This window comes from Macaca thibetana, chromosome 3 (genome assembly GCF_024542745.1).
Source record: "Macaca thibetana thibetana isolate TM-01 chromosome 3, ASM2454274v1, whole genome shotgun sequence".
Lineage (NCBI taxonomy): Eukaryota > Metazoa > Chordata > Mammalia > Primates > Cercopithecidae > Macaca > Macaca thibetana.
In genome coordinates, this window is record NC_065580.1 from 118,107,069 (window position 1) to 118,129,116 (window position 22,048).

Sequence of the window (22,048 nt, forward strand, 5' to 3'; positions counted from 1 at the left end):
TTAATGTCGGAAAAATTACCCAAGGGAAACATGTGACTAGCTCAGTTGTTACGCATCAAATTTGAAAGGCAGTATTTGTCTTCTTTTTTAACATGAGAAAACTGTAAAATGAAGGAAAGCATACCCTAGAGGTGGCATGAGTGAATGTCTTTTGAGAATTGTACTTGTTCTAAGAGATGGGTTTTTGCTTAAGCACCTCTTCAAAGACTCTTTTCATCTTTAAGGTGTCAAAAAAATTCTTCAATAAATTCCATAGATACTTTTTTAAATGAACATTTGTGGAGCACATGAGAAGTGTCAGGCATGGTAGTAAGTGATGGGGATTAAGGAAGGGGACCAGCCCCACTCAAGAGGAGGGTGATCAACATTTGTTGGATGCCTTTAAAGCACTATCTAAATATTATTGATCAGTAGGATGAGATAGATAGCTCTCATTTTATAGCACTCTGCACTGATACCATCACTTAGATAACATAAACACCCATAAAATAAGCACTATTATTCCTATTTTATTTTATTTTATTTGAGATGGAGTCTTGCTCTTGTCGCCCAAGCTGGAGTGCAATGGTGCAATCTCGGCTCACTACAACCTCCGAGTCCTAGGTTCAAGTGATTCTGCTGCCTCAGCCTCCCGAGTAGCTGGGATTAAAGGCACCCGCCACCATGCCTGGACAATTTTTTGTATTTTTAGTAGAGATGGGGTTTCACCATGTTGGCCAGGCTGGTCTCAAACTCATGACATCAGGTGAGCTGCCTGCTTCAGCCTCCCAAAGTGCTGGGATTACAGGTGTGAGCCACCGCACTTGGGCTGTTATTCCCATTTTAAAGATGGGGACAGATAGAACTGGCAATGTTGGCCATGGCATGCCCTACCTCACACTCTTGGTGAGAATCTGCATCACTGGATTGCTGAGTGTCCAGTGACCCACATGCTCCTGCTGACTGGACCAGCCCTATTTACATTTGACCTTCAGGAAAACAATTGATAGTGTGGAAATAAATGAAGACCAACCAAATGGAACAGGCAAAGCCTATTTATTCAGAGTCAGCCATCATCACTTGCATTTCGGCAGAGACTCAAAGGCAGGCAGAGAACTAGGAATGTTTTATAGTGGAAAAGGGAAGGCACCGGGGGTGAGCCCTGATTCAGGCTGTTGGCCTGGAGAAGCTGAGGGGGCTCACCAGAAGGGATGCTTCCCACATGATTGTTTAGGGGAGGATATTTGCCTATCTCTAGTTATTCCTAAGTTGCAAGCAGGGACAAAAATTAGGGAATCTGCAAGTTATTAATCAAATCCTGGCCATTTGAGGTGAATTATTAGAGGAGTTGTTTGGCCTCCTGCATCAGTTGTTAGAGAGAGTTGTCTGTCTCCTACCCGGAGTGTGTCTCCTAGGTAGCAAGCCGGCACCCGGGCCGGTTACTGTAGAGAATGGCTTGGCTTTCTGGTCAGGTTGCTGCAGATTGTGGGCCAGAGTTCAGTTCTGTTTTCATATATGGTCTGGCCATTTGCATGTTCATTCTCTCAATAGGCTTCCAGCAACTTGCAGCCTGGGTAAAAAAAAAAAAAAATAGAAATAGAACTCAGTCGATTCAGAGTCCCCTTTCAGAAACTGGGAATAGGAACCTAGGGAATTGTAGTAATTGGGGAGTGGGAAGTATGTTGGTTCCCTATTGATGTGTAAGACACTCCCCCAAACATGTGACTTCACCAAGGATTTAGGATGTTGGTTGAGTGATTGCTCTGCTACTTTCACCTGGGCTCCCTAATGAGGCTGCATTTGGCTGAAGGTCTGCTGGGCTGGAAGGTCCAAGGTGGCCTCATTGATATGCCTGAGAGTTGGTGCTAGGATGTTGCCTGGGCACCTTGTTCTCCACTACATAGTCTCGCACCCTCCAGCAGGCAAGTCCAACTTCTTGACAAGGTGGTTTCTGGACAGCAGTCCAAGGGGAGAGTGGAAACCACAAGATCTTTAAAGGCTAAGGCACCGGAGCTCCTAGAACATTACTTCCATCACAAACTACTATTCAGAGCAATCCATGGGCCAGTCTAGATACAATGGACTGGAGAACAGACTTGCCTCAATCATTATCAATAGATAACTAATATACTCCCCACTTCCTGATTGCTACAATTTCTCAGGTTCCTATTCCCAATTTCTTCTCCTCCTCCTCATTCCTCCTCCACCCCCTCCTCCTCCTCCTCTTCTTCCTCTTCCTCTTCTTCCTCTTTCTCTTCTTCCTCCTCCTCCTCCTCCTCCTCTTCTTCTTCTTCTTCTTCTTCTTCTTCTTCTTCTTCTTCTTCTCCTCCTCCTCCTCTTCTTTTTCCTCTTCTTCCTCTTTTTCTTCTCCTCCTCCTCCTCCTCCTCCTCCTCTCTCCTCCCCCTCCTCCTCTCTCCTCCCCCTCCTCCTCCTTTGCAGTTTCACTCTTGCCCTAGCTGGAATGCAATGGCGCGATCTTGGCTCACAACAACCTCTGCCTCTTGGGTTCAAGCGATTCTCCTGCCTCAGCCTCCTGAGTAGCTAGGATTATAGGTGCCTACCACCATGTCCAGCTAATTTTTGTCTTTTTAGTAGAGATGGGGTTTTGCAGTGTTGGCAAGGCTGATCTCAGACTCCCAATCTCAGGTGATCCACCTGCCTTGCCCTCTCAAAATGCTGGGATTACATTCAACCCCTATTCCCTGTTTCTAAAAGATAACTCGGAATTGGCTGAGCTCCACTCTATTTATTTTTTTATCTGAGCTGTAAGTTGCTGGCCACCTACTGAGAGAATGAATTTACAGAGACAAGTTTTTTTTTTATTTTAATTGATAGTAGTGGCTGCATGACGACATAATGGGACGGGCCAATGCCATAGGAAGAGTCCCTCTTCAGGATCACACAGGAAAGCACGTTTTTGGTCATGCTATGTTTTGGATGTTTGTCCCCTCCAAATCTTATGTTGAAATATGATTCCCAATGTTATAGTTAGGACCTAATGAAAGGTATTTGAATCATGGGGACAGATACCTCATGAATGGCTTGTTGCCATACTCATGATAATAGTAAGTTCTAGCTCTATTAGTTCCCGTGAGAGCTGGTTGTTGCGAAGAGCCTGGCACCTCTTCCGCTTTCTCTCTCTCACTTCCTCTCTCTCCATGTGTCCTGCATGCCAGTTCCCCTTTGCCTTTTGCTATGAGTAGAAGCTTCCCGAGGTCCTCATCAGAAGCAGATGTTGATGTCATGCTTCTTGTATAGCCTGCAGAATTGTGAGCCAAATAAACCTTTTGTTCTTTATAAATAACTCAGCCTGACATGTAATAGAGTAATCCAGCCTTGAAATGCACTTTAAAACTTTTTTTGCTTCCTTTCTGATTTCAAAATGTAGCCTTGTACTGTGAGATTCTTTGTTTCTCTGCCTTTCCCGCCAGGCACATTGGTGCACAGCTCTTGCTTATCTAATTATGTGCTTGCTTAGAAATTCCCAGGACCAATTTTGAAACAAACCAGGCAGAGAGACCCAGCTGCAGAATCTTCCTGCTCACAGGAAGTTAGAAACATTGAGCCTACCACTACCATTCCAAAGGCAGGATGATGCAAATTGGTCTTCAGGATGGGTGATTCCTCAAGATAACCATCGGAACAATACAGGCAGCCCAAGTCCGGTGCGGTGGCTCATGCCTGTAATCCCAGCATTTTAGGAGGCTGAGGCAGGCAGATCACCTGAGGTCAGGAGTTCAAGACCAGCCTGACCAACATGGTGAAACCCCATCTCTACTAAAAATACAAAATTAGGCAGGCGTGGTGATGCAAGCCTGTAATCCCAGCTACTTGGGAGGCTGAGGCAGGAGAATTGCTTGAACCTGGGAGGCAGAGGTTGCAGTGAGCTGAGATCGCACCATTGTACTCCAGGCTGGGTGACAAGAGCGAAACTCTATCTTGAAAAAAAAAAAAAGACAGGCAGCCATGTACTCTCTTTTTCACTACTCTTGTAAGTTTTCCACACCTTTTTTCTTCTTAAAGCCCTTTACTCAGCCCAGAAGGCTGAGAGGGTTCATTTGAGGCTGAGTCCAGCTATTCTCTCATCTGCTAGCATTTGATCAATAAAAGCTGCTTTCCTTTTACCACACCTCAGTTCTAATTCTTTGACTTCTGAGTGGCCAGCATCTGGACATGAGTCAGTTACACAGGTATTTTTTTTTTTTTTTTTTGAGATGGAGTCTCACTCTGTTGCCCAGGTTGGAGTGCAGTGGTGTGATCTCAGCTCACTGCAAGCTCCGTTTCCTGGGTTCACGCCATTCTCCTGCCTCAGCCTCCTGAATAGCTGGAACTGCAGGCGCCTGCCACCACACCTGGTTAATTTTGTGTATTTTTAGTAGAGACGGGGTTTCACTGTGTTAGCCAGGATGGTCTCGATCTCCTGACCTCGTGATCTGCCCGCCTTGGCCTCACAAAGTGCTGGGATTACAGGCCTGAGTCACCATGCCCAGCCAGGTATTTCTTTATAGCAACACAAATGGACTAAGATAGATCAGGTGGCAAAAGTTGGAGCAAGCAGACAGCCTGAGCCAGAGCCGTTATGGGGATTTCCATGGCAAAGGCAAGGCAGGGAAGGGTGAACAATTTAGAACTGGCCCGTTTGAATAATGTTGGCAGACACTGGGCCTTAGGAGTGGTCTCTAGTTGTCTGGTACCTGGCCCTGGATGATTTAAGGCAGGAGAAATATTGGCTTGGCATGTGAAAGTTAGATAAGGAGGTAGTTGGAGCAGTTGGGTGAGCATATGAAAGATGTGTGATCTCTAAGAATTGGCTAGCCCTGGATGGGGCAATCTCTTCAGATTTGTATTTTAATTTTTTTTAACTTTTTAAAAAATTGGCCACTTAGAACTCCCTCCTCTCCCCAGACTTTTTTTTTTTTAAACAGAGTTTCTCTCTTGTTGCCCAGGCTGGAGTGCAATGGTGCAATCTTGGCTCACTGCGACCTCTGCCTCCCTGGTTCAAGCGATTCTCCTGCCTCAGCCTCCCAAGTACCTGGGATTATAGGTGCATACCACCACATCTGGCTATATTTTTTGTAGTCTTAGTAGAGTCAAGGTTTCACCATGTTGGTCTGAAGCAGGAGTTAAAAGAGAAAAACAAGTTTCCTGTACTTAACTCACTCATTCCAAGGACAGTGGTAGGCAGGGCCCTGGCAATACCTTGACAACACTGTCTGGAAAGTCGGAAGCCAAAGGACTGGGCTCCAGACATTCCCCCAGAGCAAGGTTAAGAAAAACAAATTTCTTTACTGTCGCCCCTTCCCCTTGCTGTAACTCATAGCTATTTTTATAAGCACCTGTATTTTGCAAGGTTTTGTAAGTTCCTGTTTCTTCTTCAATGCAGCTGCAAGGTCACAAGCTATGCTAAAGATTATGAGCCCTGTCACTGTTTGATTAACTGTCTTTGTTCTGTTCCTGTAAGCTTGCTTGTAAAAGTCAAGCCCTGTTTTTGTTCAGGGCTCAGCCTTTTGGTTGCGAATCTGCTGAGCTGGTGTGCACCTTAACAAAATCCTCCTGTTCCACCCATTGGTCTCTCTAGTCCTCTGATTTCCTGCAACAGGTCAGGGTGTTCTTGAACTCCTGACCTCAAGTTATCTACCTCCCTCAGCTTCCCAAAGTACTGAGATTACAGACTTGAGGCACCACACCCAGCCTCCCCAGATTTTTATAATGCCAAATCATCATAAGATATAGAAAAGAAAAAAGAATGATTGAAACAAGACTTCACCTCTGGATGGGAGGAGCAGCAGAGTTCCATTGTCAGGGGGCTTGCACGTGGGATGTGTGGAGGCAGGAGTATGTTGCCATTAAACAGCTCCCCCACTCCCAGGAACCTGGCTGGTATTGAACAGCTATACTAGTCATGAGTGCAACTCCAGAGAACAGCTGCCCTTGGTCCTATTCTCATGAGGTCTGGCTATATTTCATTTCCTGTCCTTGCATTTCATGATCTTTTGGGAACTTTGTAAGAACCCTCTCCCAACTACTGCACTAGTTGTAGGGCCTTTCTCTTTCTTATAACCAAAAATTCCTTTTCTAGAACACTCTTCAAGTTCACAGTGCTTGCTAGCTTTGAAATTGATTTTTAACTCACATCTCCTGATTTCAAGCCTGCACTCTAAATTTACACCACCCTACTGGAATTAATATCCACCACTTGAAATAGAATTCCATACTTTATTCCTCAACCTAAGGAAAGCCAAGGGAACACAAAGGGATGCCAGCATCATTACTACCTGTGAGAAAGCTGGCTTTGCCAAGTATTGGTGCATGTCATGGGTAATTGCTGGAAGGAGGCTTAGTTCAACTGCCTTAAGGAAAAGACTCTTGCGAACTGACTTCCACTTTGAAAGCATGGAAGCAATTCTTTATTTACCCCATGAGAGCAGTGGCTATTTGTGACTCAGAATGAATCCCATTCTAACCAGCCTACTGGCCCTTTCCATTGATTCTGTTTCCCCTTTTATTTCCATTTGCCTCTCTCCATCCTGCTATCCCCACTAATTGCCACCCGGACTATTGCAGCAACTCTCTCACTGACCTCCCCTGCCTACTCCTGGGCCTCTATGGTCCATTCTCCACATGCCAACCAGTGTGATATGTCTAAACTCCACTTCAATTATATCACAATCTTTTCTTAGATCCTCAATGGCTACAAAACATTGCTCCTCGGTTAAAGTCTAAAATCTTTTGTCTGCTTCCCTGGGTAGCACTGCCGACATTTTCCAGCTACTCCATTTGTCTGCTGCCATCCCATCACTCTTAAGCCATTTGTGCACAGCTCTTGAACTTCTAGTTCCTCCAAAGTGTCACACATGTGCCCCCATTATAGTCAAAGAATGACCACCCCTAGCACTGCTGCCACTCCCAGCCCCACTTCACTGCACATGGCTTTCATGGTTTCATAAAAAGCCACCTTTTCAATGAAGTGGTACGTTTTTGGTGGGCTACCTGTTAGCAGGTAGAAAACACACATTTACATAGAGAATTGTTTGCTAAAGCTTCCAATCTGCTTGGCAAAGAGACAGAAAGTAGGCTACGGCTGTGTGGCCACATGAACAGGAGGAGTTTGGAGCTTCCCTTAGCCCAGGGTCGCTAGAAGTGGACCCTGTATTCAAAAGGGTGATTTAGAAGGAGATGAGGATCATAATTTTGTGCTGGTTTTCCATGCTGAAAATGGGAGGGCTGGCATTACTATGCCTCATAAAAGGCACCCAGGTCTTTTCCATTTTCACACCACCCCATCATATCCACATCCTCAAGAGGATATACAGAGGCAGCACCCTGGTGTTGTTTTCTCTATCTTCATCTTTCCAGCTCCTGGGTGTTTCAGAAAGCCCACTGATTTTTCTCATATGACCAGGGGAATCTAATACAGAGGGTAGCCCGAGACCACTATCTCACAAATTGTTTTCCTGGCAGGGGGCTTCCCTAGTCTCCTGGCTAAGGTCCCCTGGTTTCGTGTGTCTCTTTCTTATTTTTTTCTTTTCATTACATTTATCACTCTTTACTTATTGAATATCTATTTTCTCCTTGACCATTGTATTAAAAAACAAAAGAACATGTCTATTTAAAATATCATGTAATGCCTTAATTGGCAAAATATTCACATGCTTTAAAAACCATGTTTTTTAAAAACATGGTTTAAAAACAAAATAGTATAAATATACAGTAAAACACTTTGGTCCTGCCTATGTGGGGACTTCCTCCTACCCCATTCCTACCTCTCTCATTACATTTCCTCCTGGGAAATATTGCTGATGAATAACATTTTATATATGGCATTTTGCACATGGTTAAGTTTTTCAGTCAAAGGATATATTCATCTTTAATTTTTATAGATAGGCCAAGTTCCCTCCATAAATGTTATACCTATTTGCATTCCTTCCAGCAATATGTGAGAGATCCTGTTTCCCCAAAGCCTTGAAATAAAACATTATCAAACTTTTGGATCTTTCTAATTTCATCAGTGAAACATGGTACAATATAAGTTTTGCCAATTTTCTTAAGTAAATAAGCTTGAATATCTTTCATATGCTTCTCTAGATGATCTGTTCACTGGCCATTTTTCTAATGTGTTACTGATATTACAATTGCTTTCAGGGGACTGTGTATATATTGGAAAGGTTGGTCCTTATAATGTCAATTGTGAATATTTTTTCCATTTTAAGTTTTGTTGGCCATGCAGAGGTTCTTGATTTTTATATAGTCGAATTTTTTTTCTTTTGTGGCTTCTAAATTTTGAGTCATATTTAGAAAGACATTCCTCTATTCAGTGCCATACAGGAATTATCCCAAGTTTCCCTGTTAATATTTTTATGGTTTTATTACCTACTTGTATATATTTTACCATATTGGGAGTTTGTCATGTTATAAAGTGAGAAATATGGATGGAATTTTATTTTCTTAATGACTAGATAATTGTCCCAAGTAATTTGTTTTTTCCCCCATACTCTTTTGAGATGCTACCTTTATCATACACCCAACTTCCACATACATGTAAATGTAGTTTTGGACTTGTTTATCTGTTCCATTGGTCTATCTGTTTGCCAGTATCATACAGTTTTAACTATTGTTTTATACCTATGTCATAGAGCTATTTCTTTTTGTTGATTTTTTTTCAGAGATTTTCTGGCTGTCCTTTTGCTAAGTTTATACTTCCATATGAACTTTAGAATCAATTTCATTTAAAACATACCCCCCTTTGGGTTTTTAAAAATATATATGTCTTAATTTTTAAAAAACTTTTTAATTGAAAATATCAAACATTTATAAATCTAGACAGAATAGTATAATGAAGCTCCATGGACTGGCAGCATCCAACTTCAATGATCATTTCATGGCCAATCATGAATTTTCTTATTAATTTCCTCACCTTATGTTATTTTGGAAAAGATCCCACATATACCATTTCAACTTTAAATATTTAAATATGTAAATAAAAAGTTAAGATTTATTTTATAAAGCATCATTGTAGTACCACAATCACACACACCTATAATTTGTTTTTTTCAGACAGGGTCTTGCTCTGCCACCCAGTCAGGAGTGCAGTGATCATGGCTCACTGCAGCCTCAAATTCTTGGGCTCAAGTGATCCTCCCACCTCAGCCTCCCAAGTAGCTGGTACTGCAGGTGTGCACCACCTAATTTTTTTTATTTTTAATAGAGACAGGGTCTCACTATGTCGCCCAGGCTCATCTTGAACTCCTGGAGTCAAGTGGTTCTTCCACTTTGGCCTCTGAAAGTGCTAAGATTATAGGTGTGAGCCACCATGCCCAGCCCAAATTATTTTTTTTAATAATAATTGTTTAATAGCTTGTAACTGTCCCATAAATGCCATATTTTTCTGGTTTTTAACTGAGATCAAGTTACATTTATAAATTAACTTAAAATTGACATCTTGACAGTTGAGATTTCCCATCGAAGGATATGGCATATAGTATATCTATCTTTCCATTTATTTTATTGAAGTCTTTTTTTTTTTTTTTTCCAGACAGGTTGCCCAGGCTGGAGTGTAGTGGCTCAAACACACCTCACTTGAAGCTTCAACCTCCCAGGCTCAAGTGATCCTCCCACCTGTCTCCTGAGTAGCTGCAACATGCAAGACGTCTGGCTAATTTTTAAATTTTTTGTAGGGATGGGGTCTTGCTGTGTTGCCCAGACTGGTCTCAAGATTCCTGGGCTCAAGTGATCCCACACCCTTGACCTCCCAAAGTGCTAAGATTACAGTTGTGAGCCACTACGCCTGGCCTTAAGTCTTCTTTTAGTCATTTACTGCTGTTTGGGATTTCTTCATGTAGATATTTTATTTTCTTCTTTTATTTGATGTTTATTATCTAAAGATGATAATGGATTTTGTAAGTTATACTCTGTAACTGGTTGTTGTTTTTATTTATGAATGATATTGATTTATATGTGGGAATTTTGCATCCACTAACTTACAACAGTTTTTCCTTGTTTGTTATTCTTTTAAAATAGACTCTATTGCATTTCAAGGAATTCATCAAATTATCTGTAAATGGTCATGGTCAGAACTCCTCACTAATTTTTACCTCTAATTTAAAAATTACTGGTTTCCTCTCTAATTGCGCTGACCAGTGCCTCCAGATCAGCACTAAATGATAGTGGTGATAGTGGACACCCAAGCCTGGTGTAAATAAATGAGTCAGTGAAGGCAAAGATGGTATTATGAGAAAGACTGATGATGAGACAATCTTCTTCTAAATACAAAATGAGTTTTCAGTGCTCTGACAACATGGAGCATCCTTAAAGACTAAACTATGGCAAGGATATTTAATTTACTTCCATATTTTTTATTAGTAAAATTTGTTTACTTTTTATAGGCAAGTATGAACCACTTTGAGGTTTTCTTCCCACTCCTAATTCTCAATTCCTATGTGTGCAGTATCATCTAAGAGAATAAGTGTTCTTGAATATTCTGGACATGTGGCATGACCTTCTGCACCAACTCTTCTAGATGTGCTTGCCTGGTGTGCCGTGGACCCTGAATCGATATAAACAAGTATACTTCGGGTGTCCCCAGTTGCTAAAGATGTTAAGTTTCACACATAATAAATATTCAGAAACAGCATGCTGAAAATAAAGAAAAGAAAATCAATGCCTCATAAAGAAATTCATCTCAAATAATCCCAATGAATACTGATAAAATTTTAAAATTATATACTCTTCTTTTTTTTTGAGACAGGATCTGGCTCTGTCACACAGGCTGGAATGTAGTGGCATGATCACGGCTCGTTGCCACCTCTACCTCCTGGGCTCAAGCCATCCTCACAGCTCAGACTCCTGAGGAGCTGGAACTGCAGGCACATGCCACCACACCTAGCTAATTTATTCATTTTTTGTAGAGACAGGGTTTTGCCATGTTGCCCAGGCTGGTCTTGAACTCCAGGGTTCAAGCAATTTAACTGCCTAGGCCTCCAAAAGTGATGGGATTATAGGCGTGAGCCACCACACCTGGCCTATATACTTTTTTCTTTTCTAACATAACTATTTTCAAATATCAGTCTAATGAGTGGGAAAATAAGCTACTGGAATAAAGAGCTTATGAAAAGATAAGTAGAGGGAGAGGAGGATAATATGGCAGCCAAGTGACCTCTCTGTTCCACTGTTTCTCCCTTCTACACTCCTTGCTGGCTGTGCTGAGGAGCAGGGGAGAGAGGGCTTGTTGTCTAAAAACCAGATCTATGAAGCCAACTATAAGAACAGATAATATGAGTTCAAATGCATATGAATATATAATCAAATATGAAACTCGACAAATATGCTCATTTCTAACATATATTATTGTTATATCTTTATTTTCTCACTATTTGGCCAAAAAGTGTCATAAAGGAGGGCATGCCCAAGAAGGCTGAATAGGAACAGCTCCAGCCTCCAGCTCCCAGCGTGAGCAACACAGAAGACGGGTGATTTCTGCATTTTCAACTGAGGTACCGGGTTCATCTCACTGGGGCATGTCGGACAGTTGGTGCTGGTCCGCGGATGCAGCCCGACCAGCGAGAGCTGAAGCAGGGTAAGGCATCACCTCACCTGAGAAGCACAAGGGGGAAGGGAATTCCTTTTCCTAGCCAAAGGAAATTGAGACACATAACACCTGGAAAATTGGGTAACTCCCACCCTAATACTGCACTTTACCAAGGGTCTTAGCAAAAGGCACACCAGGAGATTATGTCCCACACCTGACTCGGAGGGTCCCACGCCCACGGAGACTCCCTCATTGCTAGCACAGCAGTCTGAGATCTAACTGCAAGGCGGCAGCGAGGCTAGGGGAGGGGCGCCCACCGTTGCTGAAGCTTAAGTGGGTAAACAAAGCCGCTGGGAAGCTCGAATTGGGTGGAGCCCACCGCAGCTCAAGGAGGCCTGCCTGCATCTGTAGACTCCACCCCTGGGGACAGGGCATAGCTAAACAAAAAGCAGCAGAAACCTCAGCAGAGGTAAATTTCCCTGTCTGACAGCTTTGAAGAGAGCAGTGGATCTCCCAGCAAGGAGGCTGAGATCTGAGAACGGACAGACTGCCTCCTCAAGTGGGTCCTAACTGGGAGACATCTCCCACTAGGTGCAGACCAACACCTCACAACTCACGTGGCTGGGTACACCCCTGAGACGAACCTTCCAGAGCAAGAATCAGACAGCAAAACTCGCTGTTCAGCAATATTCTATCTTCTGCAGCCTCCACTGCTGATACCAGGGCAAACAGGGTCTGGAGTGGACCTCAAGCAAACTCCAACAGACCTGCAGCTGAGGGTCCTGACTGTTAGAAGGAAAACTAACAAACAGAAAGGACACCCACACCAAAACCCCATCAGTACATCACCATCATCAAAGACCAAAGGCAGATAAAACCACAAAGATGGGGAAAAAGCAGGGCAGAAAAGCTGGAAATTCAAAAAATCAGAGCGCATCTCCCCCTCCAAAGGAATGCAGCTCATCGCCAGCAATGGAACAAAGCTGATTGGAGAATGATTTTGATGAGTTGAGAGAAGAAGGCTTCAGTCGATCAAACTTCTCAGAGCTAAGGGAGGAACTATGTAACCAGCGCAAAGAAACTAAAAACCTTGAAAAAAGAATGGATGAATGGCTAACTAGAATAACCAATGTAGAGAAGTCCTTAAAAGAATTGATAGAGATGAAAACCATAACACGAGAACTACGTGACAAATGCACAAGCTTCAGGAACTGACTCGATCAACTGGAAGAAAGAGTATCAGCGATTGAAGATCAAATGAATGAAATGAAGCGAGAAGAGAAGTGTAGAGAAAAAAGAGTAAAAAGAAATGAACAAAGCCTCCAAGAAATATGGGATTATGTGAAAAGACCAAATCTACATCTGATTGGCGTGCCTGAAAGTGCCATGGAAAATGGAACCAAGTTGGAAAATACTCTGCAGGATATAATCCAGGAAAACTTCCCCAACCTAGTAAGGCAGGTGAACATTCAAATTTAGGAAATACAAAGAACGCCACAAAGATACTCCTCGAGAAGAGCAACTCCAAGACACATAATTGTCAGATTCACCAAAGTTGAAATGAAGGAAAAATGTTAAGGACAGCCAGACAGAAAGGTCAGGTTACCCATGAAGGGAACCCCATCAGACTAACAGCAGATCTCTTGGCAGAAACTCTATAAGCCAGAAGAGAGTGGGGGCCAATATTCAACATTCTTAAAGAAAAGAATTTTAAACCCAGAATTTCATATCCAGCCAAACTAAGTTTCATAAGTGAAGGAGAAATAAAATCCTTTACAGACAAGCAAATGCTTAGAGATTTTGTCACCACCAGGCCTGCCCTACAAGAGATCCTGAAGGAAGCACTAAACATGGAAAGGAACAACAGGTACCAGCTATTGCAAAAACATGCCAAAATGTAAAGTCCATCCATGCTGGGAAGAAAGTGCATCAACCAACGAGCAAAATAAACAGCTAATATCATAATGACAGGATGAAGTTCACACATAACAATATTAACCTTAAATGTAAATGGACTAAATGGTCCAATTAAAAGACACAGACTGGAAAATTGGATAAAGAGTCAAGACCCATCAGTTTGCTGTATTCAGGAGACCCATTTCACATGCAGAGACACATATAGGCTCAAAATAAAGGGATGGAGGAAGATCTACCAAGCAAATGGAGAACAAAAAAAAAGCAGGGGTTGCAATCCTAGTCTCTGATAAAACAGACTTTAAACCATCAAAGATCAAAAGAGACAAAGAAGGCCATTACATAATGGTAAAGGGATCAATTCATCAGGAAGAGTTAACTATCCTAAATATATATGCACCCAATACAGGAGCACCCAGATTCATAAAGCAAGTCCTTAGAGATTTACAAAGAGACTTAGACTCACATACAATAATAATGGGAGAGGCCAGGCATGGTGGCTCACGCCTGTAATCTCAGCACTTTGGGAGGCCGAGGTGGGCAGATCATGAGGTCAGGAGATTGAGACCATCTCAGCTAATATGGTGAAACCCCATCTCTACTAAAAATACAAAAAATTAGCTGGGTGTGGTGGCAGGCACCTGTAGTCCCAGCTACTTGGGAGGCTGAGGCAGGAGAATCACTTGAACTTGGGAGGTGGAGGTTGCAGTGAGCCAAGATCGTGACACTGGCACTCCGGCCTGGTGACAGAGTGAGACTCCATCTCAGAATAATAATAATAATAATAATAATAATAATAATAATAATGGGATACTTTAACACCCCATTGTCAACATTAGAGAGATCAACGAGACTGAAAGTTAACAAGGATATCCAGGAATTGAACTCAACTCTGCACCAAGCGGACCTAATAGACATCTACAGAGCTCTCCATCCCAAAGCAACAGAATATACATTCTTCTCAACACCACATTGCGCTTACTCCAAAATTGACCACATAGTTGGAAGTAAAGCACTCCTCAGCAAATGTAAAAGAACAGAAATTATAGCAAACTGTTTCTCAGACCACAGTGCAATCAAACTAGAACTCAGGACTAAGAAACTCAATCAAAACTGCTCAACTACATGGAAACTGAACAACCCGCTCCTGAATGACTACTGGGTACATAACGAAATGAAGACAGAAAAAAAGATGTTCTTTGAAACCAATGAGAACAAAGACACAACATACCAGAATCTCTGGGACACATGTAAAGCAGTGTGTAGAGGGAAATTTACAGCACTAAATGCCCACAAGAGAAAGCAGGAAAGATCTAAAATTGACACCCTAACATCACAATTAAAAGAACTAGAGAAGCAAGAGCAAATACATTCAAAAGCTAGCAGAAGGCAAGAAATAATTAAGATCAGAGCAGAACTGAAGGAGATAGAGACACAAAAAACCCTCCAAAATATCAATGAATCCAGGAGCTGGTGTTTTGAAAAGATCAACAAAATTGATAGACCACTAGCAAGACTAATAAAGAAGAAAAGAGAGAAAAATCAAATAGACGCAATAAAAAATGATAAAGGAGATGTCACCACTGACCCCACAGAAATACAAACTACTATCAGAGAATACTATAAACACCTCTGTGCAAATAAACTAGAAAACCTAGAAGAAATGGATAATTTCCTGGACACTTACACTCTCCCAAGACTAAACCAGGAAGAAGTTGAATCTCTGAATAGATCAATAGCAGGCTCTGAAATTGAGGCAAAAATTAATAGCCTCCCAACCAAAAAAAGTCCAGGACCAGACGGATTCACAGCCAAATTCTACCAGAGGTACAAGGAGGAGTTGGTACCATTCCTTCTGAAACTATTCCAATCAATAGAAAAAGAGGGAATCCTCCCTAACTCATTTTATGAGGCCAATATCATCCTGATACCAAAGCCTGGAAGAGATACAACAAAAAAGAATTTTAGACCAATATCCTGGATGAACATCGATGCAAAAATCCTCAATAAAATACTGGCAAACTGAATCCAGCAGCACATCAAAAAGTTTTTCCACCATGATCAAGTGGGCTTCATCTCTGGGATGCAAGGCTGGTTCAACATATGCAAATCAATAAACATAATCCAGCATATAAACAGAACCAAAGACAAAAACCACATGATTATCTCAATAGATGCAGAAAAGGCCTTTGACAGAATTCAACAGCCCTTCATGCTAGAAACTCTCAATAAATTCGGTATTGATGGAACATATCTCAAAATAATAAGAGCTATTTATGACAAACCCACAGCCAATATCATACTGAATGGGCAAAAACTGGAAGCATTCCCTTTGAAAACTGGCACAAGACAGGGATGCCCTCTCTCACCACTCCTATTCAACATAGTGTTGGAAGTTCTGGCTAGGGCAATCAGGCAAGAGAAAGAAATAAAGCGTATTTGGTTAGGAAAAGAAGAAGTCAAATTGTCCCTGTTTGCAGATGACATGATTGTATATTTAGAAAACCCCATCGTCTCAGCCCAAAATCTCATTAAGCTGATAAGCAACTTCAGCAAAGTCTCAGGATACAAAATTAATGTGCAAAAATCACAAGCATTCTTATACACCAGTAACAGACAAACAGAGAGCCAAATTATGAATGAACTCCCATTCACAATAGCTTCAAAGAGAATAAAATACCTAGGAATCCACCTTACAAGGGATGTAAAGGACCTCTTCAAGGAGAACTACAAACCACTGCTCAGTGAAATAAAAGAGGATACGAACAAATGGAAGAACATACCATGCTCGTGGATAGGAAGAATCAATATCATGGAAATGGCCATACTGCCCAAGGTAATTTATAGAGTCAGTGCCATTCCCATCAAGCTACCAATGACTTTCTTCACAGAATTGGAAAAAACTGCTTTAAAGTTCATATGGAACTTTAAATGCGGGATTGCCCGCATTGCCAACACAATCCTAAGTCAAAAGAACAAAGCTGGAGGCATCACACTACCTGACTTCAAACTATACTACAAGGCTACAGTAACCAAAACAGCATGGTACTGGTACCAAAACAGAGATATAGACCAATGGAACAGAACAGAGCCCTCAGAAATAATACAACACATCTACCGCTATCTGATCTTTGACAAACCTGACAGAAACAAGAAATGGGGATAGGATTCCCTATTTAATAAATGGTGCTGGGATAATTGGCTAGCCATAAGTAGAAAGCTGAAACTGGATCTTTGCCTTACTCCTTATACGAAAATGAATTCAAGATGGATTAGACACTTAAATGTTAGACCTAAAACCATAAAAACCATAGAAGAAAACCTAGATAATACCATTCAGGACATAGGCATGGGCAAGGACTTCATGTCTAAAACACCAAAAGCAATGGCAACAAAAGCCAAAATTGACCAATGGGATCTAATTAAACTAAAGAGCTTCTGCACAGCAAAAGAAACTACCCTCAGAGTGAACAGGCAACCTACAGAATGGGAGAAAATTTTTGCAATCTACTCATCTGACAAAGGACTAATATCCAGAACCTACAAAGAACTCAATCAAATTTACAAGAAAAAAACAACCCCATCAAAAAGTGGGCAAAGGATATGAACAGACACTTCTCAAAAGAAGACATTCATACAGCCAACAGACACATGAAAAAATGCTCATCATCACTCACCATCAGAGAAATGCAAATAAAAACCACAATGAGATACCATCTCACACCAGTTAGAATGGCAATCATTAAAAAGTCAGGAAACAACAGGTGTTGGAGAGGATGTGGAGAAATAGGAACACTTTTACACTGTTGGTGGGACTGTAAACTAGTTCAACCATTGTGGAAAACAGTGTGGCGATTCTTCAAGGATCTAGAACTAGAAATACCATTTGACCCAGCCAACCCATTACTGGGGATATACCCAAAGGATTATAAATCATGCTGCTATAAAGACACATGCACACGTATGTTTATTGTGGCACTATTCACAATAACAAAGACTTGGAATCAACCCAAATGTCTATCAGTGACAGGCTGGATTAAGAAAATGTGGCACATATACACCATGGAATACTATGCAGCCATAAAAAATGATGAGTTTGTGTCCTTTGTAGGGACATGGATGCAGCTGGAAACCATCATTCTCAGCAAACTATCACAAGAACAGAAAACCCAACACCACATGTTCTCACTCATAGGTGGGAATTGAACAATGAGAACACTTGGACACAGGAAGGGGAACATCACACACTGGCGCCTATTGTTGGGGGGGTGGGGGGAGAGATAGCATTAGGAGATATACCTAATGTAAATGACGAGTTAATGGGTGCAGCACACCAACATGGCACATGTATACCTATGTAACAAATCTGCACGTTGTGCACATGTACCCTAGGACTTAAAGTATAATAATAAAAAAAAGTGTCATAAACACTTGGTTTTACATGATATAAAATGTCTTCTACGTCACTTCAGTTACTCCCTGTGGCTAATTAAAAAAATGAGTATATATTTCATATGCCTTGGCGAGTTTCAGGGGATTTATAAGTTAACAGTTGATATTTTCCCCCATTGGATTAGGAGTTTTACTTGTATTATCTGATATTAAATCTTTATCCACTCTTCCTTTGAGCTTCTCTCTGCCTCTGTCCACTTCATATTGTACCATCATCCTCCTCCCCTATACTCAAGCAAGGTGAGGTAGTAACTATTACACTTAATAATATTCAGGGAATGGAATAGTTGAGAAAGAACCGAGAAATTAAATATATATATTATAAAAAAGTGATAGCAGGTGAGGAAGAATTTGACTTAGAAACTGGTTTTGCATTTGTCTGTCTTTTGCATTAAAATCCTTGTACGTACTTGGAGCTAAGAAATGAAGTTCAGATAAGCCTTGTGTAACTCATGCTTTTGTCATAATTATTTTCATACATCACTTTACAGGAAGCAATCCCAACAAATTTCTTCCAGTGATAGAGCTACTTATATCATTTCCCAGGGCACACATTACCTGGAGTTCAAATGTTTGAACGGTGGTTCCTGTTTTGTTATATATAAACTGACCTAGGAAAATTTCTTCTCCTTCACATTTTTTTGTGATGCCCTATAAAGAAAGCAACAGATATAGAGATTGTAATGAATGGATACAGTTGTGTTTTCAAAAGAAATAATTCACCAGATATCTCTGATGTCCACCGGGGCACAGTGCTGTGATCATGCCAGTACTAATCTATGCACCCAGAGGGCATTTAACAAGGGACCAGTGAGGCCAAAGGCTGATCACGGGACTGACTAGAAGGACAGAGGATGGATGGACACATAGATAGATAGATAGATAGATAGATAGATAGATAGAAGACAGATGAAAGATAGATGATTGATAGATAAACAACTGATAGATGAAAGACAGATACATACATGTAGAGAAAATCCCAGCATTAACTCTTGGTCTGATAACTGTATTTGCAATAAGCATACTTTGAATAAAATAAAAATGGGTCCCCATATTGAACTGATGTTTTCCAAAATGAGATAAACATAGGCCAATTGCTAGATTTTGATCACACAAATAATTTCCTCTAAAAAGTAAGCTTCTGTTGACTGATAAAAACACTGATTTTTTCTTTGTATGCAATTTCTTTTGTGCTTTTTGTTCTTCCTCTCAACCCTTCAAATTGAAGATTTGTGAGAGGAGAATGCACTGCTGCAAACTAATTCATTACGTGAATCTGAAGTTTATTGTTAGGTTCCTTAAATTGTAGTAACACAGCAAAATAAAGAGTACATTCGTTAAATCATTTTATAATAAAAATATTAATATCAAACTATAACTTTTTATTAAAAGAGTTGGATACATCATGGTTACATAATGTACTGACAATTATATATGTATATATGACTCAAGCCTCATATATTCTCTTTAGCTTGAGAGGAGTGCTAGTTTTATTTTTACCTTCTTTATCACCTCCTTTTTTTTTATTTAAGAAACAGATCTGATGGAATACTATGCAGCCATAAAAAAGAACAAGATCATGTCCTTTGCAGGGACATGGATGGAGCTGGAGGCCATTATCCATAGCAAACTAACACAGGAACAGAAAAACAAATACCTATGTTCTCACTTATAAGTGGGAGCTAAATAATGAGAACACATGAACACAAAGGGGAACAATAGACACTGAGATCTACTTGAGGGTGGGGGGGTGGGAGGAGGGAGAGGAGCAGAGAAATACCTGTTGGGTATTACTACTTACTGTCTATATAACAAACCTGAACATATATCCCTGAACCTAACATAAAAGTTAAAAGAAAAACAAACAAACAAACAAAAAAAAAACGGGGTCTGGCCATGGTGCCCAGGCTGGCCTCGAATTCCCGGGCTCAGGTGATCCTCCTGCTTTAGCCTTTTAAGGAGGTGGGATCACAGGAGCAGCTACTGCACCCAGCCCTTTTATCACCTTGTTTTGATTTTACTTGTTTCATAAATTCTCTAATGTAGAAGAAAATAATGAGAAGCAGTTTTTATTACTAAAGGATCCCTGCCTTTGGGATTCACCCATAAGTTTTCTAAACAATGAATATGTTCACCTTTCTGAGATGGAACTTAGCTGCTCAAACTCAACTTTTCAGACACCACTTGCAGGTGGTGCGGGCTTCTATGAAAGGACAGCAGCCCTTTGTTGTGAAACTCCACATATGGAATGTAGAGGCATTTGGGTGGCATGTAAGGCAGGCTGTTTAACCCGGGGCCCTCCTCCAGATGGGAAGATCAAATAATTGAAGTAAGGCATAAACCTATAAGGCAAAAGTGGGAGTAGACAGTAAAACCAAAAACCAAACCAAACCAAAACAAACAAAAACAAAAACAAAGAAAGAAACAAACACCAAAAAGTGAAGATGACCAAATGGCAGCTGGAGAGAAAGAACACAAACTACTCTGGCTGTAGGTGGAACCAGCAGTGCAGGACTTAAGCGGCAGGTTCCCAGAAAGGCCGGAAGAGGGAGTCCACGTGGGGCGGGGAGGTGTAGGGGAAAGGAGCCTGAATCTGCGGTTTAGCTGACAGTCATTTCAAAAAGCAGTTACAACCCCTCCACGCCCCTCCAGCCCCGCCTGGCCCAGCAGAGGGCTCTGTTCTTCCTCCCATCTCTAAGACCACTGCCGGCACCGCCCCAGAACCGCCCACAAGAGCATGACCCCTGCACAAAGTGGTGGCCCCGCGGCCCTCCTCTCCCCAGCAGTTCCTGGTGTAGTTGGCCAGGCTGGTACCTCCTGTGCACTGCAGGAGTCCTCTCAGGGTCAACTCTCCTGATGGCACACTTGTGACTCCCAACGAAATGGCCTGACCTGATGATTCCCGGGGCAAACTCACGACATATAAGCCCCATCGTGAGCGCAAACGTGCGCGCAAAGCTTCCTGCTGGCTTTGCACCGCCTAGCAATTCATGTGACAAGCATCACAGACAGGGGAGTAGAGCGTTGTACAGGAAACAGACCATACGCACAAGGGGGAAAAGGGGGGCTAGGAAATCCAGACCCGGAAGCGAGCAGAAGAAAGTGAGACAAACCTACAGTTAATATCTTCAGAAGCATAAGAGAAGGTACTGCCTTCATAAAAGAAAAAAAAATAGGCTCTAAAAAAGGGAATATGTATAGAAACAAGAAGTCTCAGAAAGTATAATCATGACAGCAGGAATGAAAATTTCCATAGAGGGGTTAAAATATGAATTGATATGATCTTCCAGCAGGTGGAACAAAAAACAGAAAAGGGAAATAAACACTTTTTAAAAATAATAAATTAGACAATAAGTTGAATCCTCAGGATGCAGGCATGAAATCCCATGACAACAGTTGTGCATCAGGCCTACCTAACAAGGCTGGAGCAAAACGCTGAGGGCGCCAGAGGGATATCTCGGGGAAAAAGAAAAAAGAAAATAAATGAATAGAAAATGAAGGAAGGGATGAAGAATGGAAGAAATTTATAAATTATCTCATGTGAATCAACATAATGGGGGAATATTTGTACTTCTGAAGAAGAATTTGGGAAAGTTTTAGTAATAGGAATACAGAAAAACTAAGCAAATTAAAGAAAAATAGGCTGGGCACCTGTGGCTCACGTCTGTAATCCCAGCACTGTGGGAGGCCAAGGAGGGAGGATCCCCTGAGCCCTGGAGTTTGAGACCAGCCTGGGTAACATAGTGAGACCTTTATCTCTACTAAAAGACTTAAAAAACAATCCCGTGAGTTTGAAGTTGCAGTGAGCTGTGATTGTGCCACTGTACTCTAACCTGGGTGACAGAGCTGAGACCCTGTCTCAAGAAAAAAAAAAAAAAAGTAAAGCAATTATTACAGTCAGAAACATAAAAAAATGGAAGAAAGTAGTATTTAAGTACACTAAATAGTTCAACTGAGAGCTGTTTTGTTCACATAGTCACCGTGAAAACATTGAGTATTGCTTGAACAAAAAGATAATATGGTCTTCTAGCAGTGCCTCAAATGTTAAACCTACATTTACCATGCTATCTAGGAATTCCAGTCTTAGGTATACACCCAAGCAAAACAAAAACTCATGTCCACACAAAAACTTGTACATGAATGTTTATTGAAGCATTATTCATAATGACCAAAAAAAT

The 22,048-nt window shown here is 41.3% G+C and overlaps 2 protein-coding genes across 4 annotated transcripts in view; both read right to left on the minus strand.

Moving 5' to 3' along the window:
• Nucleotides 1-22,048, minus strand: part of HUS1 (HUS1 checkpoint clamp component) — a 154,370-nt gene that overhangs the window by 26,086 nt on the left and 106,236 nt on the right. The gene's annotated exons all lie outside the window — the stretch shown is intronic.
• Nucleotides 10,312-22,048, minus strand: part of SUN3 (Sad1 and UNC84 domain containing 3) — a 47,255-nt gene continuing 35,518 nt past the window's right edge. For all 3 annotated transcript variants that reach the window (XM_050785537.1, XM_050785536.1, XM_050785538.1), the window contains exons 10-11: nucleotides 18,429-18,521; nucleotides 10,312-10,612 (exon numbers count right to left, since the gene is read on the minus strand). In XM_050785537.1, the coding sequence (XP_050641494.1) occupies nucleotides 10,493-10,612; nucleotides 18,429-18,521 (213 nt within the window). In that variant the 3' untranslated portion in view covers nucleotides 10,312-10,492. The remainder of the gene's footprint in view (nucleotides 10,613-18,428; nucleotides 18,522-22,048) is intronic.